The following is a 15,175-nucleotide window of genomic DNA, read 5'->3' on the forward strand; positions in this document are numbered from 1 at the left end:
TCAGATAGAAAAATAAACTGTAGAGAGGGACATTTTGCTGAAAATATGCACCATATAACATATTCATTGTAATTTTTACTGTTCTTCAATGTTTAATTTATGTTTGAATAAATTCATCAATTTTTTATGACAGACACCATTTAAATATTTATATTTAAAAAAGAAATAACGAATTGAAGTAGAAATATTATGTAATTGTAACTTTATTATTTTAAAAACTTCATTAAGTGTAATTTTAGCAGTTGTATAGCCTACAAATCAGTTAATTTTAACCTTCAATATTATAGTAATGTAGTACCAACTGACTCTCATGTATATTTTGCAGCATTAGTTGAGAGATTTGTTTGTACTGCATGTACTGTACCTGATATATGTCCAAAATAAGCGATATTGAATCGAATCGAATCGAATTGGTAATCGAATCGAATCGCAAGCTTGTGAATGGGAATTGAATCGAATCGTGAAATTTGTGTCAAAACCCAGCCCTAGTATCCGCGTGGCGCAGCTGACACAGAACAGCATACGTTGTTTATGTTCAGTGGATTTCACTCGGCTCGCAGGGCATCGTTACATCCCTACTCTTTCAGCTCTGATTTCATCGTTTCTGTCCCTCCAGACTGTATCTGATCAACTCCCCCGTGGTCCGTGCTGAGAACCTGCGCTTCAAAGAAGAGGGGGTTCGAGACGTGCTCAAAGACGTCCTCCTGCCCTGGTACAACGCCTACCGCTTCCTGGTGCAGAACATCCAGAGACTGCAGAAGGTACCGACCGGATCTCCTGAAGCACAGAGCCTCTCTGATCCACTGAAGCCATTCAACTGCAAGACTTTGCTCAGTCCGCGCAGAACGTTTAGTTTAGTTCAGTTTTTGTGGCCTCAGCAGCAAACCTCTTGAAATCTGACATTCACAAATTGAAACCACATCCATATGCAGGTCTGTTTTATTTATTTTTTATTACTGTATTGGCCCGAATATAAGACGACCCTGATTATAAGACGACCCCCCTTTTTCCAGATGTACCTTTTGGAAAAAGGCTTTTTAAAACCCAAATTTTTTTAAGTAAAGACATTTATAATGTTACAAACGACTACAAATCAATGCTGTTCTTATGAACTTTGTTCATCATCAAATCCTGAAACATAAAATGCACCACTGATTCCACACAACATATTAACTGTTTTCAACATTGATAATAATTAGAAATGTTTCTTGAGCAGGAAATCAGCATATTAGAATGATTTCTGTTCGGCTTTGACATCATGGGGGAAAAAAATATCACATTTTAAAATATATTAGAAGAGAAAAGTTATTTTAAGTTAATCAAATAAATTAGCATGCAAAGGCGTTTTGTAAAGTTCATATTTTAAAACCTTTCAATATTTTAACATAGAGTAATACACTTAAAGTAAAGGCTCATAAGGGATCATCGGTCAGAAAGTTTTGGATACCTGATGTAGTTTTACTGACATCCTCTCGTGCGTCTTAAGCTCAGCACCACTTTTTTTGTCCTCTCTTTCTACACACTGACAGCAACTCGGACTTACTTTCCTCTGTGTAAGATGAAAGTGGATGTTTAGAAAGAATGTCTTGAGTGCTACTTTCCTAAACATTACCAAGACATTGTCATCGTCAAGGTCAGACATGCTGCAGTGCATTTAACACGTCATATTTGAATCGAATGCAAGCTCAAATGAGCTTTGACGACTAGAAATGAGAAGATCTTTAGTGAATAAGAACAAAAATATTCCTTTACCGGGTCACCATTTTAAACTGGCCATGATCATTTTCTTTCTTCCAAACTTCCCCTTGAGAGTCAGTAGAGTAGATGTGTCTGGATGTGCTCAGTGCTTGACATGGGTTTCTCTTCCAGTATGCAGAAATGAAGAAGCACACACATATAACCACGTCTGTCTGTTCTCTGCTCTCATTAGGAAGCGGCCGTCGAGTTCCTGTACAACGAGAGCACAGTCAGCGTGAGCGACAACATCATGGATAAATGGATCCAGTCTTTCACTCAGTCACTCATTCAGTTCTTCAGAGATGAGATGGGAGGTGAGCGACCAGCGCTTACTCTCACACCAATCAATGGGTAACTCCTACACTTGAAGAGGTCTGACAGCAAGGACAGTCTGAAATAGATCTGTTTTTGTGTGCTTGTGTTTCCAGCCTACAGACTCTATACGGTGGTTCCCAAACTTGTCAAGTTCGTGGATATGCTCACCAACTGGTATGTGCGGACGAACCGCAGGCGGCTGAAGGTGGGCAAGATACGAGTCCAATCTCACAAAACCTGTCGGAAATATCCTGGTCATGTTTCAGATTTCTTTATTAATCAAAAGAAAGAAGGGAGAATATATTTATTCTAGCCTCTAGTTTTTCTATGGAAACCGCTTTGCTTGTGATCTTTGCTGTAAAAGTGAGCCACACTGAAAACCATTATAAAGGCCGTAAAACACAGATCTGTTATTTTTGAAAGATATCGCATCCCTGAATGTCTTTCATCCATATTGTGCGAAATGCACTTTGAAGTTTCTGTTAAATCAATGCTTGGTCCATTTACAAACAAAAGACAGACAGAAAGAAAGAAACCCATTATCAATGCATAAATTCTTATTAGGGCGCAATGGATAAGAAATGCATGTGAGTCTGGTCTGATTTTGTATTATGATAGAAAGAAAACGTTTGCCGGCTTTTTCCTGCTTCGTTTTCTTGGTACAGTCACTCGTGGCATCCTTCATAAGATCATGTGTTTTATAACAACTTCTGTATTATTCTGCTTTGTTGATGAACGGTGCAACTGTGCAATCTTACAACTGCAATTTTGGTGTATTTAACAAATGTTAATCACCTTTGTTGTCACTTGCGGTTTAGATGGACCCATTTTGCACATACGCCACAACAAATCCATTCTTCCACAGTTATGCAAAACAGTTTTGTCCAGTACTGCAGAAAGTGCTGTAGTGTTTTTGTGGTGTTTTAGGAGAAGATAATGTCCCATGGGCCCTCTTTAGCTCCATTGTTCACTATTATAGAGAGTAATATGTGTGAGGTTTGGACAAAGCGGTTTGGAAAAAAGATAAATGGAATATGTGAGGAACTATGAGGGGAATATTAGAAAAGGTAAAAAAAAAATTAATCAAAATTATTTAACCCCCTTGAAATGAAAGACATTCTGGTGTTGTGAACAACATTTTATGTAAATTTTATATAAACTTAGGCATTAATAAACCATAATAGAAGGATTTATTAATGCAAATGGTAAAGCTGAGTTAGGCAAATTGACTGTAAACATTTATGCAAAAAATGTGTATAAAGAAATAATATACAATAATTTCTTTAATGGGTGATAATAATCACCCAACACATCTCGTATGAGGCTCGTGAGCTCAGCAGGTGCTTAAAAAATGAAAATTTGACATGTTTAGTGAGGTTTTCTCAAATGTTCCAGTACTACAAATTTGCTCATTTGTACTCATTTTGTTAGATCTCATCAGTTTGGCTCGCTCAGTTGTTCTGACAAGATATGCTATTTTAAAAAAAGTTAGGTGTGCCCCAGGTGTTTGTCATAAGCCCGTTTGCATTCTCTAATATTGAGAAACTGCTTCTCACTGATGAACTCTTTACATTAAATCTGGATCAACATTAAATCTGGGTCTTTTCAGTTTATCTTGCTCAATCTGTGCATGTTCAGCTCTCATCATAGAGCGTCTCTGTACATTCTGCTGTTAACACGAGTGTAAACACAGAGCTGGACCTGCAGGCTCACACATGATGCGGTGTTGTGACAGTGCGCTGTAGAGGCAGTGTGTTGCGTGTTATGTGCTTGCAGCTGTTAGCCTCTCTCTCTCTCTCTCTCTCTCTCTCTGTGTGTGTGTGTTCAGGGTGAGAGTGGTACTGAAGACTGCATGCGAGCCCTGGAGACCCTCTTCAGCGTGCTCTTCTCCATGTGCAGACTGATGGTGAGTAACTCCAGCGCTCGCAGCTCCTACATACTTCAGATGTAGAGGAGAGAAGAGAAGGAATGTGGTCATTCTCAGTGGAGTGTGATGAAATGATAGAAGTGTAGCAATGCTGGTGGAAGAATTATGGTGCAATACTAAAATTTAAATCACTAAAACCACTGGTTTGTATACTGGAAAAAATACTTAAATTATATTATCAATATACTAGAAACAGTCCCTAACTTAAAATGCAAAAATGCAATTGTAACCTTTTAATTAATTATTCCCTTAATAGTTCATGTAATTATGCTTGGTAAATGTATCTTGTTTTAAGGATGTTTATTTATTTATCTATCTATTTTTGGAAAACAAGATAAAATGACAGATTAAGAAGCTGATTTTGCTGTGTAATAGTTGTAGAGCTGATCATCCTTTCATAACTATGAAGGCAGGGCGTCAGTAGAGCTCATTTACTGTAGTAATTAATTACTGACCCAATAGGTAATTGGCAAAATCATTTGAAAGATAAGCAGGGTGTGAGACAGTCAATGGCCCATTTTCCTCTTCAGTGATTCTGAGTATTTATTGCTTTGATTAATCTCCATAAATCCTCATTGTTGAGTTATTGCTTAAGCAGGTGATGACAGATGTTCAAGAGTGAAAGGTTTAAGAGGGAAGAAAACCAAAGAAAATCCTGGTTACGAGTTTGATGTCTGTTATTAACCTTGGCTTTGTTTCTTGATGGTTACATGCATAGAGTTGTGCTTTCATTGCTGCGTTCCTTCACTAATGGCGTGTTTCTTGGTCTCAGGCTCCCTTCACGCCGTTCATAACGGAGCTGATGTACCAGAACCTGTGTCATCTGATCGACCCGGCGTCAGTGGAGGAGAAGGACACGGCAAGCATTCACTACCTCATGCTGCCGCATGTCAGGTACACAGCTTTACTGCCACTGCTCATACAGACACGTCTTTGCTCTTTCTTGTCCTAGCATAAACACTGCCATTCAGAAGTTTGGCATCAGTAAGATTGTTAATCTTTTTTTTTATTTTTAAGAAGTCTCTTCTGCTCATCAGGGCTGCATAAGAGTTTCTATTTTATTTTACATTAAAATGTAATTTATTTCTGTGATCAAAGCAAAATTTTCAGCATCATTACTCAAGTCTAAAGTGTCACATGATACTTCAGAAATCATTCTAATATGTGACCCTGGAGCACAAAAGCTGTCTTAAGTCGCTGGGGTATATTTGTAGCAATAGCCAGAAAAACGTTGTATGGGTCAAAATGATTGATTTTTCTTTTATGCCAAAAATCATTAGGTTATTAATGGTCACGTATGCTGAAAAAAAACATTGTTTTTTTTTTTCAGTTCAATAAAAAGTTTTCAAATCAATATGACAAATTAGGTCAAAAGTAATCTAAAAGAAACCAAAGAGTAATCAGATTATATTACCGAAAACGTGAGTGTGAATTCAGCTATTTTTATTTGGTTGAATAAAAAGTTGAAAAGAACAGCATTTATTCAAAATTGGAAATATTTTAGGACTTTACTGTCACTTTTCATCAATTTAGCACATCCTTGCTGAATAAAAGCATTCATTTCTTTGAAAACAAAAAAAAAGAAAGAAAATTAATTTACCCACCCCACACTTTTGAACAGTAGTGTATATTGTTAGAAAATATTTCTATTTTGAATAAATGCTGTTCTTTTCAACTTTTTATTCATCAAGGATAATCATCCCAAACTTTTGAATGGCAGTGTATATAAAACAACTGTACACTGTATATCTTGCAATCGTTCGTAACCATTAGCAAACACCTAGTGTTTCACAATAAATAGAACAACACCTTCTGTTCAGTTAAACTAATACAATTCTAGTGTTTTTAAAACTCTTTCTTGAAACCTCATTTATTGTCATTTTAAAACTTATAGTAGAATTTAAAACAATATATGCAATAAAAACTTAATTTAAAAGCAAGTTAAATGAAATGAGATGATGAAACGAGCTGATATTATAGAGAGGAAATCTGGAAACGAGTTTGAGTTGAACTTTGTAAGCAGAATGTTTCCATCAGTAGTTGGATGGAAGGAAACAGATTGATATGCTGGAGAAACTCTCCATCAGACGACTGATGACGCAGATTAAACTCCATCAGATGTGAAGCTCAGTGTGATTCCACACAACCACTGATGCCTTCAGAGACGGTCTGATGGAAGAAAACTGTGTTTTTCCTTATTCCATGAACTTCAGGTGTCCTGCGGCTCGTAAAGAAGAGCGTTTGTGGTTTTATTAGCCGGGTTTCCATCCAAAGTTGCGAATTTAACTTGTGCGCAAAACTGGAATATCACATAAATCATTTGCGAACAAGCATCGTTTCCATCCAACAAGTCGAAGAGAACAAAATCGTCACTTCCTAATAAACTGGCACTATAAATCACTAAGAAAAGTAGGAGAATATAACAATTTTTATATATAATAAATGACTTGCGCCTCAGAGCGAGCAGACGAAACACAATGAATGCAGTCAATGCTTTCGGAGGCGGATGCTGCTGTTTGGGAACGCAGTCGTGTGAGACAGTTATACAGATATGCTTTGATGACAGACTTTGCTCGTGCATTTCTGAATGACCATAACAATATTTCAGATGCTGTGGAGTGAGATCGGTCTGCTGGTTAGTCAGGTTTTGCCGTCCCTTAGTACAAAGTCACATGACTTTTTTGATGCGCTTGGGGGAATTTATTCGCAAAATGCGTTTCCATCTCCCATTATTTTCGCACAAGTCAAAAACCACCTCAAGCGAGCGTAAAAAAACTTTTTTTTAATTATTAATGGAATTGGAATTAATGGATTTTTATTCGAAATTTGGCGTTTCCATCACTCGCGCATTAAAATAGGGTGATGGAAGCATAGCTATCGTGTCCGGTCAGATGTCGAGAGTGAAATCAGGACGGTCCTTGTGTGTCCTTGTGTGCTGCTGACATGATTTAGCGTGTCCTTTAATGTCCGGCTGTAAACACATTTCCCAGAATACCTCTGATGAGCTGGACTCTGGTTTGAGCAGTAAAACGCTCCGAAAGTCCTTCAACCTTCAGTCCGTCTCTGCTGCTTTTATTAATTCACGTAGTGTCCTGTGTTACTGTGCTCTGTGTGTATTAATGTTTCTCTCAGAGGTGACCTGCTGTCAGAGACGCCTCATTTAATGATTGAACATCTTCCTAATATTTCAATGCACTGCATTTCACTGAACACTGTAACCGAGAAACAGTCCACAGACGGAGGTTTTTCCAGTCAACATGATGCAAAGCTCGTAGTGTCCTGAGGATGTTCGGTATACAGTGATTAGATTGCTTGCAAACTGTAGGGCCTTACTGAATTCATATTCACGATTTAGGTAATATGTGTCCCTGGAGCACAAAAGCAGTGTTAAGTCGCTGGGGTATATTTGTAGCAATAGCCAAAAATACATTGTATGGGTCAAAATTATACATTTTTCTTTTATGCCAAAAATCATTAGGATATTAAGTAAAGATCACGTTCCATGAAGATATTTTGTAAATTCCCTACCGTAAATATATCAAAACTTAATTTTTGATTAGCAATATGCATTACTGGACAACTTTAAAGATGATTTTCTCAATATTTAGATTTTTTTTGCACCCTCAGATTCCAGATTTTCAAATAGTTGTTATTTAATAGTTGTTAATATGTTACTTATTTATTCAGCTTTCAGATGATGTATTAATGTCAATTAAAAAAAATTGACCCTTATGACTGGTTTTGTGGTCTAGGGTCACATATAATCTGATTACTTTTTTGGTTTCTTTTATATTACTTTTGACCTAATTTGTCACATTGATTTGAATAGGATAATATTTTACCGTATTGATATAAAAATACAAATAGAAATATTTAGCAACAACTTGAAGTACATTAAACATGACATTACATCAGTGTTTCCCAAATGGGTTTGTGAAGGAACTGCAGGAGGTTTGTAAGTTTATAAAGTTCATAATTAATTAAGTCATAAAAACATAAAACTTTCCAAACAAATGAAAGTAGCAGGATTTCTAAAAATGAAAAATCTAAAGGATAGAAAAGGTTAATTAGGGAAAATCAAGGAATTATGAAGTTTACTCTCATTGTGTGAACAAAATGGAATAATCATGGAAATCAATGTAATAGTAGCTGTAATCTGATTATACGCATTTTAAAACAGTGTCATTACAAGAATTTTTTTTTTTTTTTTAATCGGTTTATGTAATTCAGATTACATAACAGTTATTACCTAGCACTGAATATGTGTAAATATGTGTAGTTTATGGTGTTTTTAACAAGAAGTCAGAAACAGGGCTTAAAGTTCTCCGGCACCGTGCCGGACTTCCGGCGTGTGCCGTTTAGCTGCGGGAAAATAAGATAGTAATCCTACATTTAAAAACACTGTGTATGAGAGGAACACAGCTTTCACTCTCAGCCAAACTAACATTACTAGCCAATCAGAAGTTTTTGCTCTTATAAACAGGAGACGCGCATAATAGTATCCAATTGCAGAGTCGCAGCTGATGAAAAGAAGCGAAGCCTGGGTCTCGAGCACGACACGTTGAAAAAGCTGCGAGGCGCAATGGTAAAAGATTTCCATCTAGCGTCATATTTACATAGAAAAGCTATTAAAAAAGCAGCGGAGCTTTGTAAACAGCTCAGAGTAATCATGTCATCTCCATATTTCTAAATATGCGATGTATTGTACATCGTGATTTCAAAATAAAAGTTTATGACTTTGCATGTGGCCAAATATTAAAATTAAATGTCGTCGAATCACATGAAACATCACCAGGCCGTTGGCGCCCTCTGCAGGTATTTGTTATAATATAGGCATATTACATTATGTATTTAACAGTGTTGTTCAATAAAACCATTTACTTGGTTTTGATACTTTATTTCTGGTTTACTTTTTGTGATTAAAAGACAAATATTTTGTCATTTAGAAAATTTCTTAAAGTATTAAAACATTGTCTCGTTCTAGTGAACCAAGTGTCTGCATTTTGTCTCACCTCGTGAGCTAAGTTTATTGTCACACCCCTAGTGTCTATGAGCGTGATAAAGCTCATAATTTTCCAAGTGTATGATATAGCTTTCATTCTTCAGGTCAATCATATATTCATGCAAAGAAAAAAAAAATCAGTTTGAATAAGGAAAGCGATAACTTTGCCATAGTATCCTTTCAAATGTTAAAGTTGCCACAGTCATTGCATTCTTTGCATGTGCTGCACTTTATTTGTACCATTTTTTTTAAAAATTAGTTTATTTGTTATAATTTGAAAGATAATAACAACATTGATTGATAAGTGAGATCTGATTTTAGTCCTTGAAAACCAGAAGAGTAGTGCTTGAAAAGTCCTTGAAAGTCATGGAATTTCATTTTGCAGTATCTGTACGAACCCTGTTTAAGTTACCAGTTCTTGGACCATTTTAATGTTTTTGTTGTTGTTAATTTAAACTGAACTGTAGTTTTCTGTAGTAAACTGTTTGTATATTTCCTATTTTATATTCATTTCCTAGTATTTAATTTACCATTATTTCTTTTGAACAAAGCAATTTCAGAAATTTCATGTTTTAGATTGTAGGTCATCTTGTACCCTGTCAAGGACAAAGCTAACCAGCAAAACTTGATATCAAAAGCATCCTAAATGTTTGCACCATATTGTAATGAGTAAACATTCTTGGTATTGCCGTTTCAAATATCCCTCCATAATCTGTAGGCTGAGCCTGTCAAGGGCTAATGGCAATGGCAGATACGTTACTAGTTAGTTTCAAGGAAAATCATTTTCTTTTTTTGTTTGCCAAATAACCCTGTGTATGTGTCCTCCCCCGCAACCCCCGGAAAAAAGTTCAGGCTCAGGATTATTTTTTTGCTTTAACCCCTGCAGAAAAGTCAAACCAAAACGGAGAAATCAGAAAATATTTCAACATAAACTATGGATGAGTTTGTCCAATGAGTTTTCAGTACATCTAAAATAAACTACACTAAAACTAAATAAAAAGTCCAAAAAAAAAGAAATAACCACAAATTGAAAAACAAATATAAATGTATACATGTAAAATATAGAAAGTATATGGTTTAATTTGACTCTGTAAAGTAGGACTAATTAGCTTTTGGTTTACTGCTAGTTGGTCAGACTAATTAAGTCTTAACATAGTGGCTGTGTTTATGTAACTGGGTCACTCCAGCCCAAAAATAGAGTGAGACACCTGAATTATGAATGCTAAACTGAACAGAGATGAATGTGTATTCAGTGAGATCAGTGAACACAGCAACCAGTGACAGAAACTCTCGCAGAACATTCACTGTGTGACCTTCAGTGGCCTTTAACTCAAGCTAACTATTTATTTTATTAATGACTGTGTGAAGTCTCGCTCTGAATTTAGGGTCAAGCGTGAAGTAGGCTTGCCGCGATAGACGGTGCTGACGGTGATACCGGTGTTAAGCCGTGGGCGTCACCGACCCCCACCGTCGTTTTGATTTTTTATAGTAATAAAAATCATTTAGTTCCGTAAAAGAACAGACACTACAATTAAAAACTGAACACGGCTCACAGATAAGATTTCATTTATCACGTGAGGAGAGCGAGTCGAGCTGACTGACAGGAAGAGTGAGGTGAGGTGAGACTGACAAGAAGAGTGAGGTGAGACTGACAAGAAGAATTTGTTTTGTTAATAAAAGTTCTATGTTTCATATATAGGCTTAAGTGAGTTTGACGTTGTATTTTGTTGTTGCATTTGAAGCGCTCATTAATATGAGCCGCTTGATTGGCTGTGGTTGTTTTGTTGTGTCCCAGCTCTTCCACGGCATGACATGAGTGTGTGTGTGTGTGTGTGTGTGTGTGTGTCAGGGAGTCTCTGATTGACAAGCGCATCGAGAGCGCTGTATCTCAGATGCAGTCGGTCATCGAGCTGGGCCGTGTGATCCGAGACCGGAAGACCCTGCCTGTCAAGGTGAGAGAGCATTGTGACGCTGCAGCAGTACAGCTTTGGTTGGAGAGCTGCTGACACTGAGAGTGCTGGGATCTGTTTCAGTATCCGCTGAAGGAGGTGCTGGTGATCCATCAGGACCCAGAGGCGCTCAGAGATATCCAGTCCCTGCAGAAGTACATCCTGGAGGTAAGAGTTCACATGTGCGCACGCTTCCTGTGATGTGTCGTCATTTACCTGCTCGCTCTGTCCCACTCTGCAGTGAATGAGGACTGAAGATATATGGTATTAGCCTACATTACTAGTCCTAATTCAGGCTTGACTGGTTAAACCTACAGTTTTAGAAATCTGTTTTGAAATTTGGACTACAAATAACACTTTATTTCTAGTGAAAAACATTCCCATATTATTTTGACTTTCACTGGTTTTTAATTCCAGATCTGTACACATTGACTGCTCTAATTAAAAATAGATTCTCCATTTCTACAAATCACGTTCAGATAGGTTTATTTTAAGATATCCAAATGAACTTGGCTGTAATCCAGTTATAACTAGTTAAGATTTGATTATACATCACTAAGAGGGCATAATTCTGTTTGTGACTAGTAGGTTAAACATTGACTTGCCAAAGTAAAGTCACTGATATCTGTAAATTAATTTTTAAGTAGTAAAAGTAAAATTGGAACTAGTAGTAACTTATGTACAGATATAGACTGATTTATTCACAATACTGGTCATGATAGCATTGCAGATGTCATCAGATTAGTTTTTTACCAGTAGAAATGTATTTAAAGAGCGTGCAGTGGTTATTCTTACTAGTCAGCAGTGTTGGAGAGCTCTTTATTCAGAGGCAGCTCATTATGCTAATGTCACCTCATGCATATTTATCTAGGCTTTTCTAAAAAGGCAGGCAGGAGAGCGTGGCGCGTGATTTCAAAACGCCAGCATTGTCTGCTTTCAATGCGGTCGCCAGTGCAGTTCCTCCTGGACGGTTTCTTTATGTTCACTCTTTCATTTCCCCCACATGCTGAGTTTGGGCTGTAGTTTCACCTGGCTTTGAGTGTGCCGCTCACAGTCACTCAGCACCCATAAATCTGCACTAAATGTGTCATTCAGACAATTTACTGAATGCATTTGCTAAAAAATAAAATATTCAGAATGAAAAAATATCATGGAAATACCCAACCACCCCACAAATGGCTGTTGTCTGGAAATGTGTTTATTGAAATTGCATTGCAAATTGCATCTCGCGTATCTCTACACTGGAAGCGTGTGATGCCATTCAGCAAAACTAGACTGAAGTGTAGAAATGTTTCACACTTTCCCTGGATCACGATGGAGGTGATCTGCTGTTCACTTCCAGTGCAGGTTGAGCGTCACAGGCGCTATTATATTAGAGACAGCAGCTGCAGGCAAAGTGTTTATTGCGCTGTTATTAAAACAGGAGGTCTAGCGCTGTTTGTGCAGCTCCGCAGCTCCCCCTGCTGGCGTGGAGCAGATCTAAGCACAGAGCAGAAACGTTTACATCACTGTGTGTGTGTGTGTGAGAGAGAGAGAGAGAGAGAGAGAGTGTGTGTGTGTGTGTGTGTGAGTGTGTGTGAGTGTGTGTGTGTGAGTGAGAGTGTGTGAGTGTGTGTGTGTGTGTGTGTGTGAGAGAGCAGACGCTCAACCTGCGTCCTTCATCTCCAGCCCCTGCCGCAATGATTTATGGGTGGGCTGGGCCTCCGAGCTAAAATTAGCCACTCTGTCTCCGTGTCTGCCGCGCTCGATTGTTAAACCCCTCCGTGGAGAAAGCATTGGGCGGCACACGCGTTCAGCACGACCCGCTCCACTCACAAATATATGCATGAGAGAGACTCTGTAACTCGTGATGAACATACGAGCGTCGCTGTGGAGGCACAATCTGAGCTGCTTTTTATTCTGCTCTCCCAGTGTGAGAAACACAGCAGACGCTGCAGTCACCTGATGTAATGAACAGCCTCCACTGTAATACACTGAACACAAACCCTCGCTCAAGCCTCTCGCTTTAAATGAACAGTTCACACACAAACCTAAAACGCCCTCACCCTCGGGCCATCCAAGATTAGGTTGAGTTTGTTTCTTCATCAGATTTGGAGAAATGCAGCATTCCTTCACTTGCTCATCAGTGAATGCTGGGTAGTTACTGATTGCATGTCATCTAGATTACATAATCAGATTCCAAAAATTCACTTGTGATTAGATTATATGTGTCCCTGGTGCACAAAAGCAGTGTTAAGTCGCTGGGGTATATTTGTAGCAATAGCCAACAATACATTGTATGGGTCAAAATTATACATTTTTATTTTATGCCAAAAATCATTAGGATATTAAGTAAAGATCATGTTCCATGAAGATATTTTGTAAATTTCCTACCGTAAATATATCAAAACTTAATTTTTGGTTAGTAATATGCATTGCTAAGAACTTCATTTGGACAACTTTAAAGATGATTTTCTCAATATTTAGATTTTTTTGCACCCTCAGATTCCAGATTTACAAATAGTTGTATCTCAATTTAGAAAAAGTGATCCTTATGACTGGTTTTGTAGTCCAGGGTCACATATTGCATTTTAAAATACTCGTAATCAGACTATGGTTACTTTTTTATTGGTTACGTTATTGCATGTTATTCACACAACTGCAATAAGTTACTCACAATCTTTCATCTTTTTCCTTTCTAAAATAACCTAGCACTTGTATACATTCAGTTCCAGTTACATACAGTTCACTGCACTGATTCAATGATTAAATGTCATTTTCCTAGCACTGACATGATTTACATCTCGTGTCATTCTCAGAGTCGTATGATTCTTTTTTCCCATCAGGAGCTGAATGTCCGCCAACTCACTCTGTCCACCGACAAGGACAAATACGGCATTCGTCTGCGAGCTGAGCCGGATCACATGGTGCTGGGCAAACGGCTGAAAGGGGCATTTAAATCTGTGACTGCATCCATCAAAGAGCTGAAGAGTGCCGAGCTGGAGATCTTCCAGAGGACAGGCACGTACCGCATCACACAAAACCATCGCTCTCTCATCGTTTACGCCCCTCGTGCCGCTCAGTTCATTCTCCTGCCGAACACACAAGGAGAGTTATTGGAAACCGTGATGAAGGTGAAAGAGGACTGGGGCTGTCGAGATACAGAAAGGCCAAAAAAAACAGTCAAAAAAGTTCACTCTGAAGTCATACTTCGGCTTGTCAGGGTTTTCCTCGATGTGCAGCATGTAAACATGCCAAAGAAAGTGTTTGGTGTCTAGTGAGGATTCTAGAGTAATGAGAATTATCATAGAAAATAATGAGAATTACTAACAAGCCCGAATATTTTTTAAGTGATATCACTATCTTTCTTCCTTGTTTTATTTTTAATAGCAAACCTTAATTCTGCAGCATTTTGTTTGTCAAAAAAAGAAAAGAATTAAGTTTTTGTTTGATTAAAAATTAAATTGTAGATGTTTTTATGCATTCGTTTAATTTCCAGTGTTTATGATAATATACTTGAATTAAATCATAAATCTAGAGAAATTAAAACAGACAAGACAGAATATCATTTTTATTAATAAAATTTTTTTTTTGATTATTAACATTTAATTTAACCACCAGTGGATTTCATTGGGCCGTAAAGAGTAATTTTTGTTTAAATTGTTGCTGAATTGCAAAAGTGATTTGAATGAATGTTTTTGATTACTGAAATTTAATTTAACCATAAAGAAACAAACAAAAAAAAAATTTAAACAGAAAAAGCTTGGGAATTTGGGGAAAAATAAAGCAGTCTGAGTGCACTAACAAGTCATACTTGAGGTGCATAAAGACTCTGAGAGCTCGGGCTGGTGTCAGACGCTGCGCTCTGTCTCTGAAGCGGGCGGTGGTTTTTCAGAGCGGTTACCTGTGTGTTTGCTGGGCTGTGGAGGGAAGAGAAGAGCTCCAGCAGCCGTGATCTGATAGCATCGCTCCCCTTTCTAAAGCATGTTCATGCCTCTTATTCGTAACACTGATGCTGTGATGAGCAGAACGCTGGATAAGACTGGGAAGCTGTGCTGTAAGAGATGAGATGTGAATCTGGAGATCCAGAGACGGAGAGTCCCTCACTCTGCTTTTACACAAACCAGTGCGGATTTAGCAATGAAAAATTCTTTAGGAGTACCATAATATACCCAAGCTGTTCTGCTGCCTTTTTTTCGCTTAGCCTTGCAAAACTGACCAGCTTTCTTTTTTTTGGACCATTGTGATTGAATAATTAATTAATTA

The 15,175-nt window shown here is 37.7% G+C and overlaps 1 protein-coding gene across 1 annotated transcript in view; it reads left to right on the forward strand.

Moving 5' to 3' along the window:
* Positions 1–15,175, forward strand: part of iars1 (isoleucyl-tRNA synthetase 1) — a 102,003-nt gene that overhangs the window by 61,908 nt on the left and 24,920 nt on the right. The window contains exons 19-26 of the mRNA XM_016565274.1: positions 617–761; positions 1,931–2,051; positions 2,166–2,257; positions 3,881–3,958; positions 4,752–4,873; positions 10,831–10,933; positions 11,015–11,098; positions 13,756–13,930. Coding sequence (XP_016420760.1) covers positions 617–761; positions 1,931–2,051; positions 2,166–2,257; positions 3,881–3,958; positions 4,752–4,873; positions 10,831–10,933; positions 11,015–11,098; positions 13,756–13,930 — 920 coding nt within the window. The remainder of the gene's footprint in view (positions 1–616; positions 762–1,930; positions 2,052–2,165; positions 2,258–3,880; positions 3,959–4,751; positions 4,874–10,830; positions 10,934–11,014; positions 11,099–13,755; positions 13,931–15,175) is intronic.

This window comes from Sinocyclocheilus rhinocerous, unplaced genomic scaffold, assembly GCF_001515625.1.
Source record: "Sinocyclocheilus rhinocerous isolate Xijiao unplaced genomic scaffold, SAMN03320098_v1.1 scaffold542, whole genome shotgun sequence".
Lineage (NCBI taxonomy): Eukaryota > Metazoa > Chordata > Actinopteri > Cypriniformes > Cyprinidae > Sinocyclocheilus > Sinocyclocheilus rhinocerous.